This window comes from Anopheles coluzzii, chromosome 2 (assembly GCF_943734685.1).
Source record: "Anopheles coluzzii chromosome 2, AcolN3, whole genome shotgun sequence".
In the NCBI taxonomy this organism is placed as follows: Eukaryota; Metazoa; Arthropoda; class Insecta; order Diptera; family Culicidae; genus Anopheles; species Anopheles coluzzii.
Window position 1 is genome coordinate 120,561,979 of NC_064670.1, and position 22,360 is coordinate 120,584,338.

Here is a 22,360-nt window from a genome sequence, read left to right on the forward strand (position 1 = left end):
CAAATGAGCAGCATCCGTTCCGAGACCGAGCGCGCGCGCGCACACAACATTGCTGCTGGTGGGTTTTCGGGACAGTTTTATGAGCCACGGCAAACATTTGTGGAAACATTGAACCAGCAGCTCCTAGTGGTCGTGATCGTTTGCGTTTCTTATGGGGAATACATTTTAATACAAGTTTTGCGTCTGCGTCCGAAAAAATATATATTAATTGGTGCAAACTGTTCATGTGCGCATGTTGAAGTCGCGTGGTCCTTTTGTGTGGTTTTATTCTTTTCGAAATAAGCCCCATTTTTATGAGCTTCCGTCGCTAAACTCGCTGGGGGGGGTGCCCTTGGAAACAGGGACATTCGGCATTAAGCCTTGCCCCAGCCGCCAGCTTTGCCTGGGCGACACGAAAGTTTGTTGGGGTTGTTTCTTATTTGCCTTGTTGTGCTATTTCGTTAATTAGGAGGGCCTGTTTTGAGCGCTGGAAGTGCTCAGTGTTTCTTGGAATGAAGCTAAGAATGATGAGTTGTAGTTCCTGGAATTTGGTGACATTCTAATCACACTTAATGAGAAGAGACATAAACTACAACTAAAAAAATGCTTGCAAATGCTGTCTTTGCTTAGCTGTGGCTGAGTTTGTTTTCCTCAACCTCTGGTGGTCCTCTCCCCATTATAGTTCATAAAACTCAACAAAATCCGTTGAAAACATATGGATGCATCGACCGACCGCACAGGCAAATGCAAACAAATGAAAACGATCCAGAACACCAAGATATGGCATAAATATTTACCATTTCAGCTTGTGATGTGTGGGGATTTGGTTTTGAGCGACGCCCGGCGATATCTTCTCGTTTGGCAACGACGATCGTCAATGCATCCTTTCGCTACGCGAGATCGTAATTTACACCAGACTGCGCACAATTATTGCCGATTTGCCCCGTTGATTTATGCGTTTTGTTTGTATACACACAATGCTTTGCTTTAATTTGCAATATTTTTACGCTTTTACTGCGGAAAGCCAACGATTCCATTCGGCAGTAAACGGTGCAGCTGCGCATGCACATTATGAATGAAACGATCAGCTTTTTTGTTTCTCTCTTTCTCGGGAGATAAAAACGTCCCGCACCGCTAACTTATTGTCATTGGGGCACAGCCACAAAGGGACAAGTCGTTTGGCTTTCCAAACTCTCCTCCATAACTCCTCGCCGAAGGGAGAACGGTGGCTGGGAGGTTACAAGGGGGTTCAAACGCGCGCGCACAAGGGTGGTGGAGGATTAAAATGGAGGACATTGTCTTGCGCCGCGCGCGCACTCGGACGGAGGGAGTAGTGGTGCGGCAACAAGAGAGCCAGCGAAGGGTTTTTATGGTGGTGCCCCTGGCTCAAAAAAGGAAAATGTGCGGGTGGTCAACAAGAACCGATCGAGCTGCTGGAGAGCATCGCAAGCGGCGGGTGGCTGGGAAATAATGCACTCTCTGCGTCTGCGTCTGTGTGTGTGTGTGTGTGTGTGTGTGTGTGTGTGTGTGTGTGTGTTTGTAATGCAACGGCGGCAACTGGCGACGGAGATCTCGCTCGGTTGCATCGCGCCGCGGTGTAGACAAAACGAATAAAAACAAAAAGAGCAGCAAAGTAAAAGAAGTAGAGAGGGAAAATAAATATACTGAGGAAGAGAGAGAGAGAAAACACGGAGAAGAAAGAACCAAAGAAACAATAAGAAGATAACGAACGCAATAAAGCATCTTGGGAAAAAGGATAGCAAATGCAGCAGCAACAGCAGCAAACAAGCCAACCGAAGGGATAAACGAACAAAACAAAAACGGAAAGAAGAAAACGCTTCAAGAAGAAGCTCAAGAACGGGTTAAAGAACAGAACCAAGAAAAAGGAACATAAAAAAACGAAGGAGTTAAGCAGAAAAGAAGGGCAAACGAGAAGAGTAAACGGCGGCGACGGCGAAGAAGGAAGAAACAACAACACGCGGATGAAAACAAGAACAGAATAATGCGCGAGAAGAAGGATTTTTCTTACCGGAATGGATGCTGCGTGGTGGGCTGAGCTGGAGGAGGGGGTTTGGAGTGGGGGAAGGGGTTGAAAGGGGGAGGCAGCAAAACTGGTTTTCGAGCCCTGGGTTGATGTAGTTCTTTCGGGGGATTCTTGCTTTAAGACTGTGTTTTTTTTGCTCCTTTTCCTCCTCCTCCTCCGTTTTGGCTTCCAACCTTCTCCCTCCCCCACCCCTCTCTCTCTCTCTGCTGTGTTGTGTTGTAATTTACCTATTCTTCTCTTCCTTTTCGGGTTCGCCGTTTTCGTCTTTCGCCCGTGGTCCATGTCTCGCGGGGGATGCTCATTTTTTTTCTCCCCCCTGCTCCCCCTGCTCTCCCTCTTCTCTTCTTTGTGTTCCCCTCTCCTGGTTTCGTGGTTTGGTTCGTTCCTCGTTCGTACACGTTAGCGCGTTCTTTGCGTGTTTATGGCCGTTTTCTTATTGCTGCGCGCGCAAAGACGTTGTTATTTTGTTAGTTAGCTTTTTTTTGCCCGTTTTTTTACACATCCATAGGCGTGTGTGTGTATGTGTAGTTTTCTCTTTATCTGTTGTTTCGTCGCCGCTCCCACATTCCTGTCGGATGGAGGAAGGCTTGTGCAGTTTCCTCAGCTTCCCGCGCAACCAACATGCGAACTATACGGGGCCCCAATCCTTGAGAAATTCCAACAAGTCGTGCATTTTTAGATGGGAAATAATTCTCACAGCCATACACACACACATCCTTGGACATCCTCAAAGCCGCCACCCGCGACGATTGGTATTTGGCGCGATTTTTTTTGGGGGGAGCTAAATGTTCAAACTTTTCAAAGTTCAAAGAAGCGCACACGGAAGCGTTTAGGAGTCCACGCACGGAAGCGACACACTCGCAAAGAGGAGGAGGCCTTCTCAAACGATCACCCACCCGCTGCACGCAAAGGCACGAAATCACCTTTGAACTGTGGTTGCATAAAACAACCCTCCTCCCTCCCCCGATGCGAAGGCTTCCCCAACACTCTACCTATGGGAAGGTGCGGCCATTTGATGGCTTAATTAGCGGCATCGGCTTTGAGACTGGCAGCAGCAGCAGCATAAAGCATGGACTCGGTGGTGATTTAGTGTCCAGTGGGCTTGCGTTTGACGTTTTATTACCTGCCACAGTAGGAGGACGGAGGATCGTCCCAAAAGCCCTCTGACCCGGGCGAGAAGAGAGAGATAGTCAGTCTTCAGGCACAACGTGTAACGATCACGCTGTGTGTTTTTGTTTCTCATACCGGTCCACCGTGTACACCCTTAATGAAGATGGTCAGCGATCGATCGTGCAGGACGATCTTCTGTGACGCGTCGGAGATAAATCTTCCGCTCAAGACAGTCGTAGAAGGAGAGAGAAGAAGAAGCAGCCAAAGGGGGTAGTGCTCCCCAAAACCTGAATCTGTAAAAGTCATAAATATTTAAAAGCAGCAACTCTCACGCACACCAGCTCTCTTTAGAGTGTCATAAAAAGTTCATTCTCTTCCCAGTCCCCTTCCCAACAGCAACTTCTAAGCCACTTTCGATCGGTCACGGGGCCTAATCAAGGAAAGGGAAGAGGAGCGCCGGGGGAGTATGGTGGTGGTGGTGGGTGGCATATGAATTCCAATCATTTCGCGATTTCGTCGCGGTTGTTCGCGGATGTGGAATTTAATTTAATTTGCTTCCCCCACCTCCCCGCTGTGTGTCCCACTGAGACCTCTCAACTCGTTCCCTCATTTTGTCTGAGAACTGACAGTGCAAAACATGCAAAAAAAAACAAGCGACGGCGAGAGTGTTGCTTTTTGTGGCTTTTATGTGTCTCTCTCTCTCTCTCTGTTTTGTTGTTTTAAAAATTCATAAATCCCGATTTTAGCATAGCCTGCTGCTGCTGCTGCTGCTGCTGCTATCACGGCGAAATGGATGGGGGTTTCTTTTCTGTCCCGCTGCTTTTCCCGCTCAGCTGGCAGGCACGCGCGCGCACTCACGCCGCGGCACTGCTGGTGAGTCAGTTTGGCGTGGCGTGGAGTTATTTTAATAATGTGTGAATTTTGAAGCATTTTTTGTGTGTACTGCTGCTGCTGTTGTTGTGGTTGGAAGGGGTCGTGTTTTATGCTTTCCGGCGGTACGGAGGTTCCCCCGTCTAAGGGGTGGTGTATGTGCGCTAGACAACAACGGTCGAGAGATCTGCTCATTTATCATCGTACTGTCGTCCGTGGTCGTAGTTGCCTTTTTACCACCCCGTCCTGCACGTGCAACTTCCCCCCCCCCCCCCAACTTGTATGTGTGTGTATGTGCACTGCCCCTTTCTTTTCACAGTACACATAAGGGGAAAGTCATTCGTTAAGGTTTTATTCAGCTTCGTTTTTGTTGCTGTTTTTGTAGCTATTCCGTCTACCTTTTCTACTTAGACTTGTTCGTCTTCCTCTTCCATTACGCTCATGGTTACGTGCCACCTTTTTTTTGTTGTTGCTATATTTTTCCAATGGTGGATTATGAAGCCTTTTTGTTGTGTTCGTCCTCACCATCATCATCATCGTCATCAGCAGTATTGTAATCATTTCCATCATTATTATCATCATCAGCGATGGATGATTACTCTCTTGGCCGGTGCCATTGTAGCACATCTTTCTCTTGTCTTCTTATTAGCGGTGGTTCATTATTAAGCAATAATGAGTCGCAGAATGGCAACACACACACACACACATCAATGGGACCAATCAGTGGAGCGAAATCATGTTCCCTCATGAGCATTAAACAAAAGAGGCACGAAGATGTAGGTAAAAAAAGGCACTCCAATGGCTGTAAAACTAGGAAGAATGGTGGCAGTTCGAGCAGTTTTTGACAGCCGGTCGTCAGCAAGCGTCGAGCTGTCAAAAACTGCATGAATTAGGAGACGGCATCTACTAATGCAATGACAGCAAAGTGACAGCTTTGGTGCTTAATTGGCAGGTTTGTTGGGAAAGAAGCCGGTTTGTGCGCATGATAGAATGATCGCAAACTAGCTATTGAACATTCTCTTTTGTACACACAGCAAATGCTGGATTGTGATCATCAAATCGACTGCATTTCCATCGCTCTTGCAGGACAAAATTTGCCATTCAAAGACGTTGCGTTTTTGCCCATGTTTTGCTTCCCAGGCTTAAGAGAGAGAGAGAATGGTTTGTCTCGCGTGTGTTCGTGTCAAACACTTTCCGCGCCAGGGTTTTGCACCACAGCCAGAGCGACACACAATCTGCTGCGTGCCCTGCTGCTGCTGCCGTGCTGCTGTGTTTCGTGTTCTATTTTAATCTTTCTAACCAAAACATGCCCTCCATCCGCCGTCCGCTGCTCTATTTTACCATCTTCAGCTCGCAGCGCTTGTCTTCGGGGGGTTCTTTTTTTGTTGTTGCTCCTGCAAGCCAACGTTACTGCCTTCAAGCAGCAATTTCTTCCCCCAGACTAGAGAAGTGTGTGTGTGTGTGGGTTTTGCATTTTTGTGCTGCAAAATTGTGCAGCTGCTGTCTGGGCGTTAAATTTCGGGAAGGCAGAGCAGAGTGAGAGAGAGAGAGAGCTTAAAATAATTATAATCATAACAACTAGCCATCAGAGTGTGTGTTTCGGGTTGGTTGGGGCGACGGATTGCTGGGCACACAGGTTTTGGCGTAATATTTGTTCAGGTGCAACGAATCGGAGCATGTAGAGTAGGGGGTTGGTAGTGATGCTCTTCAGTGTGTTTATTTTTACAGGGCATAGGGCTGTGTTCTCGCTGCAACCGCAAAATATTGCATCGTAATTTAGAGTTGCGCCTCAATATGCAGTTCGGTCACTCGTGGAAAGCAGCGATTTTTTGGGTGCAGTTTTGAGAGAAATCACAAAGTTTTAAATCACTTCCCCCCTTCCGCCTTTCTGTAATGCCTTGAAGGGAGGACAGACACATACACACAAACCGCCGCGCTAGGCAAATGATTCACAGATGGGTGAGTAACGCGCGGTGGCGTAACGCAATTTAGAGAAATGACAACTTTTCCCATTATTCACAAGTTTGCTTGCTTGCGTTCAATTAGGGGATGTTTTGTGTGAGTTTTCCTTCGCTTGGGGCTGCTTTTTTCTCAAACCGTAATTGCCTCAACCACTGCACACAATGACGGAAGCCCCTGGGCCTGTGGGTAATTGACCGTGACTCCCCACCCTTGCGCGCTTTCAGGAAATCGTTCTGTTTGCGGTAGCGAGAATGTTGAATTTATGGTCGTTTTCATTTTTTTTAAATAAAATATTGATGTAAATTCCTTTAGGTTCATGCAAAACAGTAGCAACACTCTTCTTCTGCTCGTCCTTTGTTGTATACACGCACTGCTAATTATTGGCATATTGCATCAATTCAGCAGTAACTCAATTAACAACGGCCCCGTCAATGACAGCAATCCCGGCGCAATCAGGAAGCGGCGAACTGGTGAAGTGTCATTGGACGATGGAATGGCAAAGGGGGGGGGGGCAGCAACAAGTGTAAAAATGCACGTTGCACAAACAAATAAACGTTATTGTCCCACTTCTCTCGCGGACGGTTTCTTGTGTTTGCAGCAGCAAGACGGAGTGCTTTACCTTATAATTTGTACCCGTATAAGGCTCACGTTTCTTCCTCACCTCACTCCTGTGATTGCAATGGTTCAATTCAAACTGCAAGCTGCAGCTACTGCATTCTATGTACATCTCTGTCTCACTAACAGAGAATAAAGCAAGAATGCATCGCTAGCAATATTAAGAAGAGCCAAAATGAAGCAGACAATCAAAAAGACACACAACTCTGGCAGACAGTCGGGAGCAGAAGAAAATCATTAATTTAAATTTTCGAAAAAAGACGACAAAAAACACAAGAGGAATCATTCGTGTCTGTGTGTGTCTTGAACCGGACGAATTCGGTTTCGCTTTCGTGCGCGGAATTTGTCCACCTTTTTTTTGTTCGGAGACGCATAATCATCTCTTCCCCTCTCCGAAGCCTTCTCTTCCAAATGTCGTCTCCTCTGCTGTGTGTCTCTGTGTCCACTGTCGACTGTGAGTCGCTTTTATTCTTGTCGCCGTCGTCTTCGAGCTGTGTTTCTTCCACCGTGTGCCATTAATTTAGATCTTGCTCGATTTCTTGTGTCTTTGGGCCCCTCGTGGTGGGGCAGGCGAAGATCGAGATAGCGAAAAATTTAATTATGTTAAATAAAACATAAAAATGATAATAACTCTCCCGCCGCTTGGCAGTGGTGCTGCGAGCCAGGGGACTTTCGGGGGGATTGTTTTTTGGCAAGATGCCCAGAAATGGAGCGGAAGAGAGATGTGTTCAGAAATAGGAATCAGAAAACATTGGGAAAATCCCAGAACAATAACACTATCGTGAATTTGCAAACGAAAAAAGGGAAGCACAAAAACGTAGAATAGTAAAGAAGAGAGAAGTTTATCGTAAGTACTACAAGTGAGTGGTCGTTTAATCGAAAAAAAAACGTGCCTTGTCCAACCCATAAAACCCACCAAAAAACGCAATCGCCAAAAGAAGATTTGTGCTACAGCGTCTTGAGTATGTGTAAGCGCAAAATGCAACAGAAAACAAAAACATCAAGAAATGAAGATAAATTTAAAATGATAAAAATGGTACAGAAGAAAAGCAAAACAAGTACACAAACTACCAAAGAATACAGAGAAGAAGAAGAAGAACCCCATTAAATGTGTTTAACAATTGCGATCGATTTTTGTAGTTGTGTGGTGTGTGTGGTGTGTGTGGTTACAGGCCCCGAAAATGGCTTATGCGCGCGCACACATACATTAACATTATTGTCCACCCACTTCTCTGTCCTGGCAGAAAATGAAAATGTATTCTCAATGAATTGAAGCACAGTGCTGAAGCTGAACATCACAAAACCAACAAAAAAACCGGGAAGAAAACAGCTAAGAAAATGAACGTGTCCAGGACACACAATGCGCGATAAGGCCAAAAGGGGGCAAACGGGGTGGGGAATGGTAGAGAGCGCAAGGAAGCGCTTGCGATTTCGTGACGATAATAAATGTCTGGGCTGTGTGGAATAAATTGCTGTGTGCTTGTGTGTACGTGTGTGACGAAAATGAGAAAAAAGCGAAAAAAGCGAAAAAAGGAAAAAAAAAACACAATAACGAAAGTTACGAAACGAAAAGGATTTGATAAGAAAATCAGTAATTTCGTAAACGAAGAAGAAAAAGAAGCAAAAGAAAAGACGTACAAAAAAGAATAAGAAACAACGCACAATGAAGCAAAGGGAAGAAGCGAAGCAAAAAAAGGAGGAGTAAAAATTAAAGGATAACAAAAGTGCACAACAACAACAACAAGAGCAGAAGATGGGAAGAAGTAAAGAAAATTGTGTTTCTGATGAAGTTTTTTTTGTTTCCCCCCTTATAGTTCGTTCGGAATGTTTTCGTTCGGAGAAGAATCGTTAATCGAATCACATTTTGGGGGGGGGGAAAATGGGAAGAAGAAAAGGGAGAAAACGGGGCAATCGATTGGCGGTGGCCGCCACCTCCCCAATCCCACCAGTGTGGAGAAGAGAGACTGTTGGGGGGAGATGGGGTTAGAAGAGCGAAGAAAAATGTGAGAATTTATTGATATATTTTCAAACTCCGAATAGTGTGGAAGTGTGGTGATGAAGGTGGTCCGTACCATCCGTACACGCCGCGGGGACAGGAACACAGGGGTATTTGCAGCACGGAAAAGGTATTTGTGATTGATATGTGCGTGAGTGTGTGTGTGTGTGTGTGAGTATATTCTTACACTCTTTTAATGATAATGCTAGCGTCTCACCAGTTCACTCATAAAGCCATCAACAGCAGCATGGGTTGTTTCTCGCAATTTCCCCCTTTTTTTAAGAGCATTTTCGAGTGACAATTTTCCCTTTTTTCGTAATGTAAAAGAGTGTCATTTTACCTTCGCCGAAGGTATCTACCACACAAGCCACACAAATATAGTTGATATGAAGCAGACAGGAAGGCAGGAAGGAAGAGCCATGGAGATGGAGCGGATGGATTATGATTTATATGCTTTAATCAAAATGATTTATGCTACTTCAAGCCATTCACTCACACACCCACAGACGCACACACACATACACACATGAAAAGGAAAGTGTTGAATAGCGCGCCATCTCCGGTGTACGGAAGGGACGAAAGAAAGAAGGGGGAAGCAAGTGAGCAAAAGAAGCGAGCGGAAAGTTAAATATGAGGCGGCGGAGGAAAATTTATTACCAAATTTATTAGTATATTTTACTCCTCCGCCCTCTCTCTCTCCATCCCTCTTTTCCGGAGGTCGGAGTTTGGGGTGGTTGAGAAAAGACTTACCTGTGGGCCGTGCATAATAGCCATGGTGGTGTGGTGTGTGTTAGAAGAACGGCGCGCACAAGACAGCGGGGAGAAGAAAATGACCCGCCATAAGAAAATATCTTTTATAATGGTCCATTCCTGCTGCTGGTTCTTCTTCTTCTCACTGCTCTGGCAAAGGAGAAGACGTTGCGATCGTTTTGATGGATTCCTTCGCGGCCGATATGCGCGCCGCCGTCTCGAAAAAAGGAGAAGGAGGCAAGAATGCTCCTCGATGATAGAGTGTACGTGTGTAATTTATTACCTTAAAAGAGAGAAGGAATGAAAATTATTAGAAAAAAGCTGGCTTTTTTGCACACACACACACACACACACACGCCATAGTTTTTCATTAGCAATGGTCCGACCATTTATGCAAATAGTTGTAATGTATGTTGTGCAATCTTATCTATTTGCTTAAATTGACGCAGAAGAATGGTGCAACCTCCCCTCGTGAAAGCATATCACCTCCCACTGCCTCTCCGTACTCGGAATGCTCTGCGACCCCGGGCTGGTCTGGTCGGTCGGTGTGGTGAAGGAATTTATTTTCACAATTAAATTTTATTATCACCTCAAGAAGCGATGCGGAAGAAAGGGTCACCCGCCGTAAGTGCCACTTACGGCCCCATCATTCGGTAGTGTGTGTGACTGTTTATGTGTTTCTTCTCCTGCGTAAATGGGAGGGTTTTTTTTTCTTTTAACGTGTCCTCAAAGAGTAGTTCGGGCAAATAGAGTTAGTTGTGCTGTTTTTTGTTCCCATGTCACACTTGGATTTCTTGGAATTTATCCTCCTGTTTCTAATCACTTTGGCCCCACAACTCTGCAACAAACTTTACCTAAGAAGGTGACGGCTGGAGATGGTTTGCTCCTCTCTCTCTCTCTGTCTCTATTGTCTTGCCTCTATTTTTATGTGTGTGTTCGCTCGATTCGTTTCCTTTAACTGTGGCCACTGTCCGCCTAATGATTGGCCGTTTTATTGTTATTTCTCGACTCTCCCCCCCCCCCCCCCCCCCCCGCTCCTTCCCTTCCACATTGACACATCGAGCTGCAATAAAATCGACGTTTTGACGATGTTGGATCCTTTAGTAGCTTCCTTTTGCTTTAATTGTTTAATTACGCTAACCGTTTGGTGCTGCTGCTGCTGCTGCTGCTACCGGTGTGTGCGGAGAGCGTTTCTTTTCCGTCTTCTCTCGACGGAAGCATTTTTAGTCGTTCTTGGGAATGGGTTATAAAATGGAGTTTTTTCTCGACTATTCATCGTCATTAGTTAGCTGTTTATTGCTTTACGAGGGAGAGAGAGAGAACAGATTTAGCAAGTAGTCAAAAAACATAGACACAACGCAACTAGCTTTTGATTTAGCAAATTAATGTTAAATGAATGAAACGGCGCGCAAAACTCCCCGGATGCATTCTAAGCATGGTGCCAATGTCATTAATGAACCATTTTCTCACACAGCAACTTTTCGCACCGCCCAAGCAATTTAAACCTTCTTAATTCCTTGAAGCGAGCAGATCCTTTTGCGCCGGCATGATTAGACCATTAAACATGCAAGGAAGCAGTGCGAGGGCGGCGAAAAACTCCTCCGAAGTATTTGATACCACCACCACCAGTCAGTCAAAGCCGTTTAACGAGCAAGGCGTGTGAAAATCAAAACACACACACCCACACTTCCAAAAGCTCCCAATGCTCCAGGGATAAACGTCCTTCCCCTCTTTTCCTTCGCTGTGGAACGCGAGACGTGTACCGAAGAGAGAGAGACCGTTTCCGTTAAAGGTTGTCTAGAAAGTTTGGCCTCCTTCTTCTTTTTTTCGTTGGTTGGTTGGTTGGTTGGAGGAGCGAATTGTTACACTTTTAGCACCGAGCCAGTGTGCTGATAAATGGATAAGAAGGAAGCAAATTCCTTTGCAAATTCACCCAAACGGGAAAGGAAAGTTGGCGGCGCCAGAAGAATTTCGTTAACATCCGCAAAACACCCTCCTAAAGTGCGGTCCAAACTTTTGTTTGACGGTGTGTCTCGTAGTAATTCTACCTTTTTTCAACTAGGGTCGTTGCTCCTGTGCGTAGCTCTGTTTTTTGTGTGCACATTTTCACTCGGCGGGGTGGCTTTTCCACAATCGGATTACGTGGGGCGTTCATTCATTCATTAATTTCATTCGCGAGACAGTGAAACTCTGCGAGAGAGTGAGAGAGAGAGCTTTACCGATCGAGAGTACTTGCAGTGGATCCATTCTTCCAGTACTTAATTCGAACCTATTTGTTTACCCGTAATGAACGATTTATTAATATTTGTTTTATCTTTTCTTTCTCTTCTTATTGCAGGTAAGCGACAAAAAATCGGTTAGTGGGAGAGCGCGTTTTCTGTTCTTAGTTCGTAATTAAACACTGTAGGAAGTGCAGTGCTACTGTAAGTAAAACATCACATCCAGCAAGCCCCGGAGGCTTTGAATTGCTTCGCTTCCTGGAAGCCCTTCCCATGCAAAAGAACGTCCTTTTTGCTTCAATATTGGAGGAATATTTTCGGCTGAAAGTTATTCATTCCGAGCGAAATTGCATGGAAATTTCATTCCATTTTTTGGCTACTCTTGAAAAGAGCGCTGGCTGAGTTCATTATAGGCTCATTTGCCGCAGCTCGCGTACTAGCTCTATGCGAAGCCTAATGTGCAATCGAATATTTAAGAGTGCATGCATCTCGAACGGCACACGATGCAACCTCCACACTAATGCACAATCAGCAAACAACGACGGCAATCGCGTCTGTTTTGATAAATAATTTAAATCACGATCGTGCTTCCCTGCTCTGTACCTCATCATACTCAAACCCTTTCCCGTTTCTCTGCAACAAATGTACAGCAGCACTGTGTGTGTGGGGTTGTTTTCGAACAACGAAGCAATCCACCCCGTGAGGCGTGTAGCAGGCATACATTTTCAGTTCAAAAGGAAAATTATAATCTAAAATCCTCCCCTCGTACCGAGAGAGCAGTAGACCGAGGGGCACAACTCGTTGTTTCCCCGAGTGTCTGAAGCTACACCGAGTACGAAGCGATGCGCGATGATGCAGGTTGGTTGCATCCCGAAATTGCACCCGGAATGGACAACTCTGCCTCACACTCTCAAGTAGACTCTCACTCTACTCAATATCCGAGAGAGCCCAATCTATGATCACTTGTCAAAATGGCTGCAAGGATAATGGCCCCTCACAGGCCTCCCGAGTACGATCCTGTTTCTATGCAGCGACGCATAACTTTCCCTTGCTGTGGGATTCAGTTTTGGTGCGTTTTTCAGCAACATTACGGTTTAGCAGCAGCAGAACGCATTATTCGCAATGTCTCGTATGTCTCTTGTTGGGCGATACAGAGCAAGGCAAGGCAGCAAACTGCATTTGCTCCAAACGGACAAACACCTCCACGCCGGCACCAGTGTCTGTGGCTGTGTGTTAATTGAAATTCCTCGTTTTGCCCTTCGCACAACAACTCGCACAGCTTAGACGCAACGCTACTTTCTGCTGTGCACACCACACACCGTATGCGTAGATGCACTCGCTCCCCGAAAAGAAGGGTGAGAGTAACGCCAATCCAATAATGGGTTTTCTGTGCGTACCGTGCACTATCAGGCTCGGTGCATCGGGCTCTAAATATAATATTGAATACGAATGCTTCTCCATCTAGCACACAGCCTCCAGAGTGCCGCGCCTTCTAGTGCTGCTATAGAGAGTCATCTTTTGTTGTTTTCTAATTTGGAGTACAACGCATTTCGGGGAAGCGCAAGCTTTGATTGTGTTTTTGTCGCCTCGGAACACATAAATCCTGTGACACAGCCTGTGAGTCAGACCGTGGAGGATAATTTTAATATTCGCTATCGTCCCTGTGCCGCAGTGCCTTATTGTGTGAAGCAGCCAAAAGTTTCATTAGTTTCTGTGGGTGGAGTTGATGCTGTCCAGCATGAGGGCACACACAGACAGCCTTTAGAGCTCCGGAAAATGCAATTTGATTTATCTCATGCAGTGCCAGTCTGCCCCAAAATCGACACCGATGTATGTGTGTGCCAAACCCCATATAAGACCTTCTCCCGGAGCTGAACGGGATGAAGGATTCAATTTTCTATCCTGGACGCTCCTTCAACGCATGCACCACCAGTCAGTTTCAGGGAGGGGGCCATCAGAGAAGTTGTCCATAGATTTAATTAGCTTGTACGTTCGTATGAAATTATAGTTCGCAAGAACTGTTTGCGACGCATTTTGTCAAATATTGAGCTTTTGAGTGATAGAACATGAAGCATTTCCACAAGAACGCATAGTACCATGAAAGCTTTTTAGTATTGCGAAAATACAAAATTAATATCAAGAACATTTGGTATGTTTAGATCATTGTTTTTAAGGCTTCCAAAATCAAGCCTCGAAGCTAATTGCGAGCATTAATACGGGCAAAGCATTGCTGAAAAGACTGCTGGAAGCTATCACCTTTTATTCCCTGCACCGGCTGACTGCTCCCTAAACTCCCTAAACACAGGGAAATAGAAGCGTAATTGCGTCGCCCGCTGACGAATGCGAGAGATGAGTAGAAGGGGGCACACACGTTGCAAAAAAATAACAAAACCGGCTCGTCACAATAGGCTCACACAATATACCGATTGCATTTGATGACGGGGTTCCGGGGGTCACCCAGCGTACTCTCTCCCTCCCGGAGGGGCTTTTTTTATTGATAGGTGTAGAAAACGATTACTCATCGTCTCTCTCTGTGTTTTTTTTTTCGAACGAGATAGAGAACAAGTAGAAAAAACATAAAAATAGAAAAAAAAAGCTTTGAAAGCGACTGAGGGTGAGGGGACATGAGATGACAATGAGTTTCTATTTCAATGCAGCCGTTGCAGCCCTTCCGGTATGACGACAGATGCTCTCTACCTTTCGATCAGACAGAAATCAGTGAGAAAGGGAGTAAGCGAGTGGTTCAATTAATTGGCGAAACTCCACTTTTTTGTGGTACCATTTGGGGTCCCTTTCCATTTTGGGGGGGATGCATCACTTGTTCGACTGCAATCACCGCTCGAAGGGACACCACCAATCATCAATTGATCACCGATATGTATATATGCCGATGCTGCGAACGATGGACATCTCTCCCACACAAACGGTCCTTCCATCAGCACGGTCAATTGGTGCGCATTTGAATGAGCCGAAGCGAATGTGCTGCTGCTGTGTGTGGTGACATGCGGTTTAGGTTTAGGGTGTATACACCCTTTGCAGAGCCCGCCCCAGCTTGCTGCGGTTTCTCTCAGTCTGTGTGCTGAAATAAATTGCCGGTGCATATATTTGCATACCTGTTCAGGGATGGGGTTTTGGGCTGTGTATGTTCGTTTGAATCCGCACAATGATCCGGTTGTGATATCGATGCTGCTAAATTGACGTGTGTGTTGAAAGTAAACGGGGTCGTTTTCAGCTACTGTGTGTCTCTGTGTAAAGCAGTGAATAGTAAAACGATTTTAGGGATATTGAAATAGCACGTGCGTTGTTGCATTGCACATTGAGCTTTGTTGACAATTCGCGGTATGTGTCTTTTGTTTGTGGTGTGGAAAAAGGATTGCTTCCATGACCTCAAACCTCAACAAAAAAGTACCAACTAATCAAACAGGAACGCTTGTGTGGCAATTTTATATGTAGCAGTTGGAGCAACAGCAATCGCTTTGGGGAAAAAGCCCCTGAAGGTATGCAATTTGCAACGCAAAAGCAGCATCTCTTAATCAATAACACATTTCGAAGCAAAATAATGATCTCGCGTGATGCTATAATTACACACACACGTACACAGGCGTCATCGTCCCTTCTTCCTCCTCGAGCAGGGCGCTGATTAATGCACATGCACCAACACCTCTAATGATGGGCTTTTAATCAACAAGCAGCACGTGTTGGGGTGTCATGCGATACGAATATCTCGAACACAACACTCCATTAGCGGTATGAAATAGTCGCGCCCCGATCGGTGTCACTTAACCCCCTTCCCGTTCGAGAGCTGCTACTGCCAATCGACGATAAATGCCAATAATTCCAACCATAAATAAACGGTCGCGGTCGCGCGAATTCTGAGCCGCGTCCTGTTTCACGCGTGCCCGTGTGAGTGTGTGTGTGTGGTTGTGTGTATCCCTTAACAATCTGTTGATCGTGCCTGACAGTGAACGGAGACACGGTGCGAATCAGATTATAACATTTAACACTTTCCCAAATTTGCGCCGCTTCCCCACCGGTGTTGGGAGGGAAGCACAGGCACACACACACCTTTCCAACCACCAATAACAATAATAATATGTTCATGATGAACAAAGGACGACGGAGAAGCTTTTGTGGTGTAAATTTCACCCCGCGAACGCACGTGTGACACACAACATTCCGAAATTATTTCATGCAAAATCGGTCCATCGCGGGAGCGTGCAGCGAAACCCTCCTCTCACCCCAATTTTCGCGGACAGGTGACCATGGGGGGGGGGGGGAGTGGTAGTAAAAGTGACATGATTCACCGACACACACACACGCTGTCTCATTTGCACAACCGCGCAATTTCGATGCTCCTGCACCAGCGCGCCCGGAGATATTCGAAGCGGAAGCGTGGCAATCAATTTGAATCCAATTTTCGACGACGGTACACACACACCCTTCCCTCCCAACAAAGAGGGAATGAATCGAACGCGCCAATGACAACACCCCCCCCCCCCCCCCCCCCCGGTCGCACCCGATGACGCTTGATGATCGCGTGCGCGATGAGCGGTGTTTGCGCGGCGACCGTTTGCTGCAGCCACACGCCACACGACGGCACGCCACGCCACGCCGGTGTTATGCGCTTTTCGATTTTTATTTGTTTGTTTTGCCCCCTCCCCACGGGTGAGATGATGATGAGAGCTGCTAACTGAGTGTGTATGTGTGTCTGTGTGATACCGCATTGGAATTGGAAAACCACAACCCCCTCTCCACGAGCTCTGGAATGTATGAATGAAATGTATCAATGAATGAGCTTCTCACTCCCTTTTGGTGCGCTGAGGTGCAACGGAGATTTATTTGGGCAGAACGAAGGGTTGGATGGGTGGGGGGTGCAAGGTCAACCAGCAGCAACGGCAACAACAAAAAAAAGGAAACAGATTAAAATATGTATACTCATGTGTATATAAAAATCAATTCGAAAGGCAAGAATAACTGATGAATGTGCGCTGTGCTTGGTCTCTCTCTCTCTCTCTCTCTCTCTCTCTCTCTCTCTCTCTCTCTCTTTCGGTGGTGCATTCTTGGTATGGGGAATTCCCATCGGAGGTGAAATCCACGCGTAGTGAATGGGAAAACACGGTGCGAATTAAATTTGATAGCTTCACACACGCACGACAGCCCGCGGAACCGGTAACGGTACTGGGTAATTTGGCGAGAGAGCTTGCTCTGGATGCTTTTTGGGGGTCCCGCGTGTTGTTTTATTTCACACACACACGCACACAAATGTGACGAAAATGGAGATAGAGCGAGGGCATGTTCGCTTCACTCCACAGCCTCCCGTTATCAATTAAAATATATGTACACGTACGCTTGTTTGTGCGTGTGAGTTTCGTCGCCTGTGTGCATGTGGATTGCGCGAAACCCATTTATTGCATGTTTAATGCAACTGCGTCCAGACCAGACAACACCAGACAACAGACGGCTCCTTTTTGTGTGTGTGTGTGTGAGCTGCTGTGTTGTGTCGATTCGCTCTCGATTTCATCCCACCGTTCCCATCAGCTGGTTTGCGTGAGGGTAATTTGCACAGCCCCGATGCCGTTCGCGCTCTCTGCCCATACATTATTGGTGCCGTGACCAGGATACGATGAATGAATTGAAGCATTTTACGCGTCCTATCGGTTTGCTATTTTCATTCATAATCTACCGGCAATTGAAATGCAACAAAAACACAATCACAGCTGTGTTATAAACCCCCCCCCCCCCTCCCAATCTGTATTTGTTTTGACCGGCATTACCGACACCAAAAACACACCCGACCCGGCCGGCCGACGGGATAGGCAAACTTAGACACGCGGAAAAGCCGACCCAAAAAAGAATAAAGTGTGTGTGTGTGTGTGTGTGTGTGTGTGTGTGTGTGTGTGTGTGTGTGTGTGTGTGTGTGTGTGTGTGTGTTAGACTGCACAAAAACTTTCCCCGTAGAAATTGGATGCCCCAAAGGCAGGAAAGGAAAAACCTTTAAACTTCCTTCATGCCTCGGTAAGAAAGTTCAAGCCCCCTTCGGGGACGCCATTTTCCCGCGATCCTTAAATCCCAAGGAGAGAGAGAGAGAGGGAGAGAGAGAAAAAAAGCGTAATATAAAACAAACCTTGCCCTCTCGGAACGATTGAATGGATGGTTGATCGGAAAATCGGTCTGCTGGTGGTGTGTCCCCTCGGGGGTGCAATCGTTCCGTATCAAACTGACCTGGGAAATTTGTGTGTTTTTTTTTGGCGGTGAAAAGATTATGTACTTAAGAGTATATAAATAGCCGCCCGGTCCGGGGTGTGTGTACGGGGATATTCATATTTCGCATAACTACCGCAGAGGAGACCGTTTAAGAAAAGGATCCGATGGAAACCATCCATGGCCGAAAGAGGGCGAAACCCCCGGGCAGATGCGGTAATCTCTTACTACCGATCCGATTTTATGCCGATTCGATTCCGGGTCAGACAAGGGAATATGAGAAGCAAAAGGAGAAGGAAAAAAAACCCAAACAGTTCGTGGGAAATCCTTCTGACGACGACCTGCCTTTCGGGGCTGGAAGGGCGCCGTAAAAGACGCAGGACGTTCAGTTTACTACACCCCTCACACTTTGCCTTCTTTCTCTCTCTCTGTCTCGGGTTGGTGCTTTTTAATGGTTTCCAGCGTAACATTAAGAAGCAGCAAAAGGCAGAAAAAGGCTCACGAAATGAGCAAATCTGAATGAAGGAACGATTGGAAGGATACAAAAAAACCCCCCCTTCTCCCAAGATGGGATAATGTCCAACAGGTTCTCTCTTAATTCCTTGGGCTATGCACGATTTGCACCACGACCAGGCTGTGCCGTGTTGGGTGTTAAAGTGGTCTACTTTTTACCCCTTTTTTCCAGAACACTTCCCACTTTAACGGACGCCTGGCTGTGTTTGTGTCCTTGCGTGGGGAAGGTCCTGAACGGTGTAATAAGACATTGGAGAAGACTGCTTTCTTGCTCATTTTTTAACGGTAAAAAAGGGGTTAGGACTGTTTGATTTTTCGCTTCCCTTTTTTACCATAAAGAAAGTCCGGTATAGGTCACGGTTACGACCGTATCGATGCGTGCGCCTTCGCTTGAAGAGCCACAATGTCGGGACTTTGCCTTTTCCCACCCAAACTTTGGGCCAGAGTTTGCCTGCAAACATATATAAATATAATCTATTTTATTTCTACAGCGTGATGACTTCACGTCTGCTTTTTTCTGCTTCCTTTTTTTGAGTACTACTGTGGTACTGGGGGTTTGTTGTTGGATCGATAGCTGTCAGGGGTGAGCAGGGCGTGTGTGAGCCTTTATGCGCAATAGAGAGAGAGAGAGAGAGAGAGGAAGAAGGAACAAAAACGACGCAGCAGCAGCTGCTGCGACGTTGATGATGATGAGTTCCACCTGCTTTCCGTTGTTATGACAGCAAACGACCTTTTGCGTTGATATTAGAGAACTCTGGGGGGTGGAGGCGCGTAGAGAATATGTTGTTTTTTGCATTCTAAATTAGGCTAATATAGGCAAAAAATGGGGAAAAGAATGGACTTGAGAAGTTTTGTCCTTTATAAAGGGGACACACACACACCTTTTGGGGGCATTTTGGTGGGGAAATATTGGAAAAGTTGGTTGTCCTTTAGAGCCATAATGAGGTCAAAAAAGTGTGCGGCGTCGTGGCCATTTAAGCACCAAAAACCGTTCAAGGACGGAATGATAAATTGGTGTTTAATTTAAGGAGCAACGATCGAAAATAGATGCGAACCACCACTCCATCATAGGTTGGATGAATAATTCAGCACACAGTGGTTAACAGAGGACAGGAGCACGAGTGAGCAAGGCATTAAAAAAACAAAACAAGGATCTCACCATACTCCAACTCCAGAAAAGGTGCTCAAACACTGTTTGTGTGACACACGTGTTTGTCATAAATGACAGTACAAATGAGGCGCGTTGGTTTGTGGGTGGCCCACGATGACCTTTTTGCTGTGCTTTGCGCGGGAAATGGAGCACTCTGTGTGTGTGAGAAGGTTTGTTAGGTTTCACCTTTGGCACACACACACCACTCCTCCCACCACTTGCTTATGGCATGCATCATTAGGGAGAAAAGCGCATAATAAAATTGAGTCAGCAGTTGGTTCGTTACGTTGTGTTGTTTTGTTTTACGTGATTGATGGATGACGGACGAACGGGGTTTGTTTTTTTTTTCTTTTTCCTTTTTGAATAGTATTTTCCCCCCATTTTCTCTGTACGTGTGTGAGTGGGTTGTAGTGATTACATAAATTAACATGTCCTTCAAGAAAAGGTAACAATACAAATGACTCTTTAGAACAAACTCGGGGGCTTCGGGGGGCTCCGGGGGCTCAAGTGTATATCGGGTGTGAAGATTCATTTATCAAACTCGTGCCACTCCCAACCCAACCCATCCACCCTCCCTGAACTGTGGGACTGTGTCTGGGAAGGGATTGGGAAAGGGGGGTTGTTGCTGATCCTCCCCACATCGTCCCAATCCAATCCCAGTAATCGTTTGTTGATCCCCAAAAATTCGTTCAAACAACAAGGGTGCTCTTGTGTGTTCGATCGTTTGTTCAACATTGACCCTAAGTGTGTGTGTGTGTGTTTCGAAGCGTTGCCTTGCAGGTCCCAGATTAAGGCACGCGCGGTACACAAAGCACCATTCCCCACTACTGCTTCGTTGCCGTGTTATGTCAAGATGTCGGGCACTCGAGGCCAAATTCCCATTTTCCTGCGCTAATGAGCTACGGAGGAGACCTCTCCCAACACCCCCTCTCGCACCAATCGTACCATCCGGGGGGATATCGTTTCCCGATCATTAGCGCAACCCAAAACGCGGCGCCCTCTGCCTGGCTCTCGTTCGTTTCGTTCCGTTCCGTTCGTCGTTTAGGTACTTTGGTTGGTTGTGGCGTTTGTTTTTTCTTCTCCTCCTCTTCTCTCCCCTCCTCCCTCCAACCTGTCATGTTGAAGGATTTGTACACCCCCCCCCTCCTGTCCCTTGTTACACTTCTCCTCCCCCAGCGTTACATTCTATGTTCGAGTGAGCAAACATTATTTATGTTTGTCCGGTTCGTAAATTTGTATTATTTTTATGTTTTATGTTTTTACTACAAGCTGTGGGGCGGTGTTTTTGTGTTTGTGCCTATGCGTATCAAACCCACCTGGTGGGGTTTTGTTTTTTATTGAAAACGAAGGTACAGGTTGTTCGTTTCCTTTATTTTTTTGGGGAAGTATAAAGTTAATTACAAAAACACACTCCCTGTTAATGTCCTTTCCCCCACTGTACGCCCATACCAACCTCGCTCGAACTGTACACGTTGTCATGGATGTTGGGTAGGCTAAGAGTTGTCGTCCGAAATCGGGACTAATTTCTGTTACCGCCAAGCCCGCACCCGCCCGCCCGCCCGCCCGATGTTACCACGAGCAACACAACAGTTGGAAATAATTAATGACTTTGGCAAGCATTCCGAAAGGTCTTGATCTCCCTCTCCCCTCTCTCTAGTCTCTCTCTCTCTTTCCTCCAGTGGAGTTGAAATGATTTACGCAGATGTTTCTAGTCCAACCAACTAGCTTAGTTGGTAGTTGATGACTCATACAGATTTGCAGCGGTTCAATTTTACAAATTCGACACATAGAACAAACTTCTTCCTTCTCCTCCAAACGAGAGTGTCATTGGGGTCCCAGAATTTTTGACTGGGAGCAGGAGCAAATTTTCTAATCAAAAACTTTCCAGCTGTCCAGCAAAAAAGTACATGTGTACCAGGAAGAAAGTAATTAGACAGCTTTTTTTTGCTTTTGGTTTTTGGGAAGTTAAAATACACACGAGGAACACTCTGATCCTGGGGTATATTTGTGTAGGTATGCAGATTTTGAACCTCATTTTTGAGTGTATTTGTGTTTGGAGCACAAATGAAGACAAACACATGAGGTTTAGGAGGGCAAAGAAGGGCTGATTTCAGGAATAGTGCGCTTTGTTGTTACTTGTTTGTTGTTGTTGTTGTTGTTGTTTAAATAAACGAGCATGATGGATGTTGAAGCGATTTTTTTTGCTATCTGTGTGTGTGTGTGTGTGTGCTGTTGTGGATAAAGAAATGCGAACAATCAAGAGGCAAAGGGAGTTTGTGTTTACGCAAGCAAGCAAGCATCATCAGGAGGGGGCAACGATGGTGCCTGAGATGTTGATGATGATGGATACCCTTCTAAGCACACACCACAAACAGCAACAGCAACAATCGACGCGTTGATGAGAAGGAACGCGTCCGCCGACCAACACACCAGCACACAAAAGGCAAAAGCAAATTTAGAAGGTTTTGGTTTGGATGGTGGCGGCGGTGGTGGTGGTGGTGCGCTTTTGCTGCGTCATCGTACAGATGGCGCCACCGGTCACCCTGGGAGGGTTCTCTCCAGCTTGTGATGGGTTCTGGGGTTGAAATGCCAGCATAATTTGGCAATGTTTACTCGCTTTCTGCACCGAGACCATTCAAATATTGGCTCTGAGGGTGTGTGTGTGTGTGTGTTTGTGTTCGGACAAACAGCTTCCACCGCTCGCAAAGGATATGCGTAAATACGCGCCAGCAATTAGAATGCTTTAGAATGGGAGCCTTTTTCTACGTATGTTGAAATGTTACCCACCGCAAAACGAGTTCGAGTTCCCCGCAAAAAGGTGCAGCAACGACTGGGGTCTGCTGTAAATCAAAATTGCTACTCCTTGAGAGCAAAATGGCGCCGCGTGTCCTTCAATTTGGGAGGTTTTAGTTGCCAACGTCACGTCACAGGGGAGACTTTTTCCCGTTGCG

At 46.2% G+C, this 22,360-nt stretch overlaps 1 protein-coding gene across 4 annotated transcripts in view; it reads left to right on the forward strand.

The window, feature by feature from the left end:
* The window catches only part of LOC120953591 (DNA N6-methyl adenine demethylase), a 160,409-nt gene that overhangs the window by 117,911 nt on the left and 20,138 nt on the right, over positions 1 to 22,360 (forward strand). The window contains exon 5 of one of the 4 annotated variants that reach the window (XM_040373706.2): positions 11,665 to 11,682. The exons of the other annotated variants lie outside the window; for them this stretch is intronic. Coding sequence (XP_040229640.2) covers positions 11,665 to 11,682 — 18 coding nt within the window. The remainder of the gene's footprint in view (positions 1 to 11,664; positions 11,683 to 22,360) is intronic. 4 annotated transcript variants of the gene reach the window in all.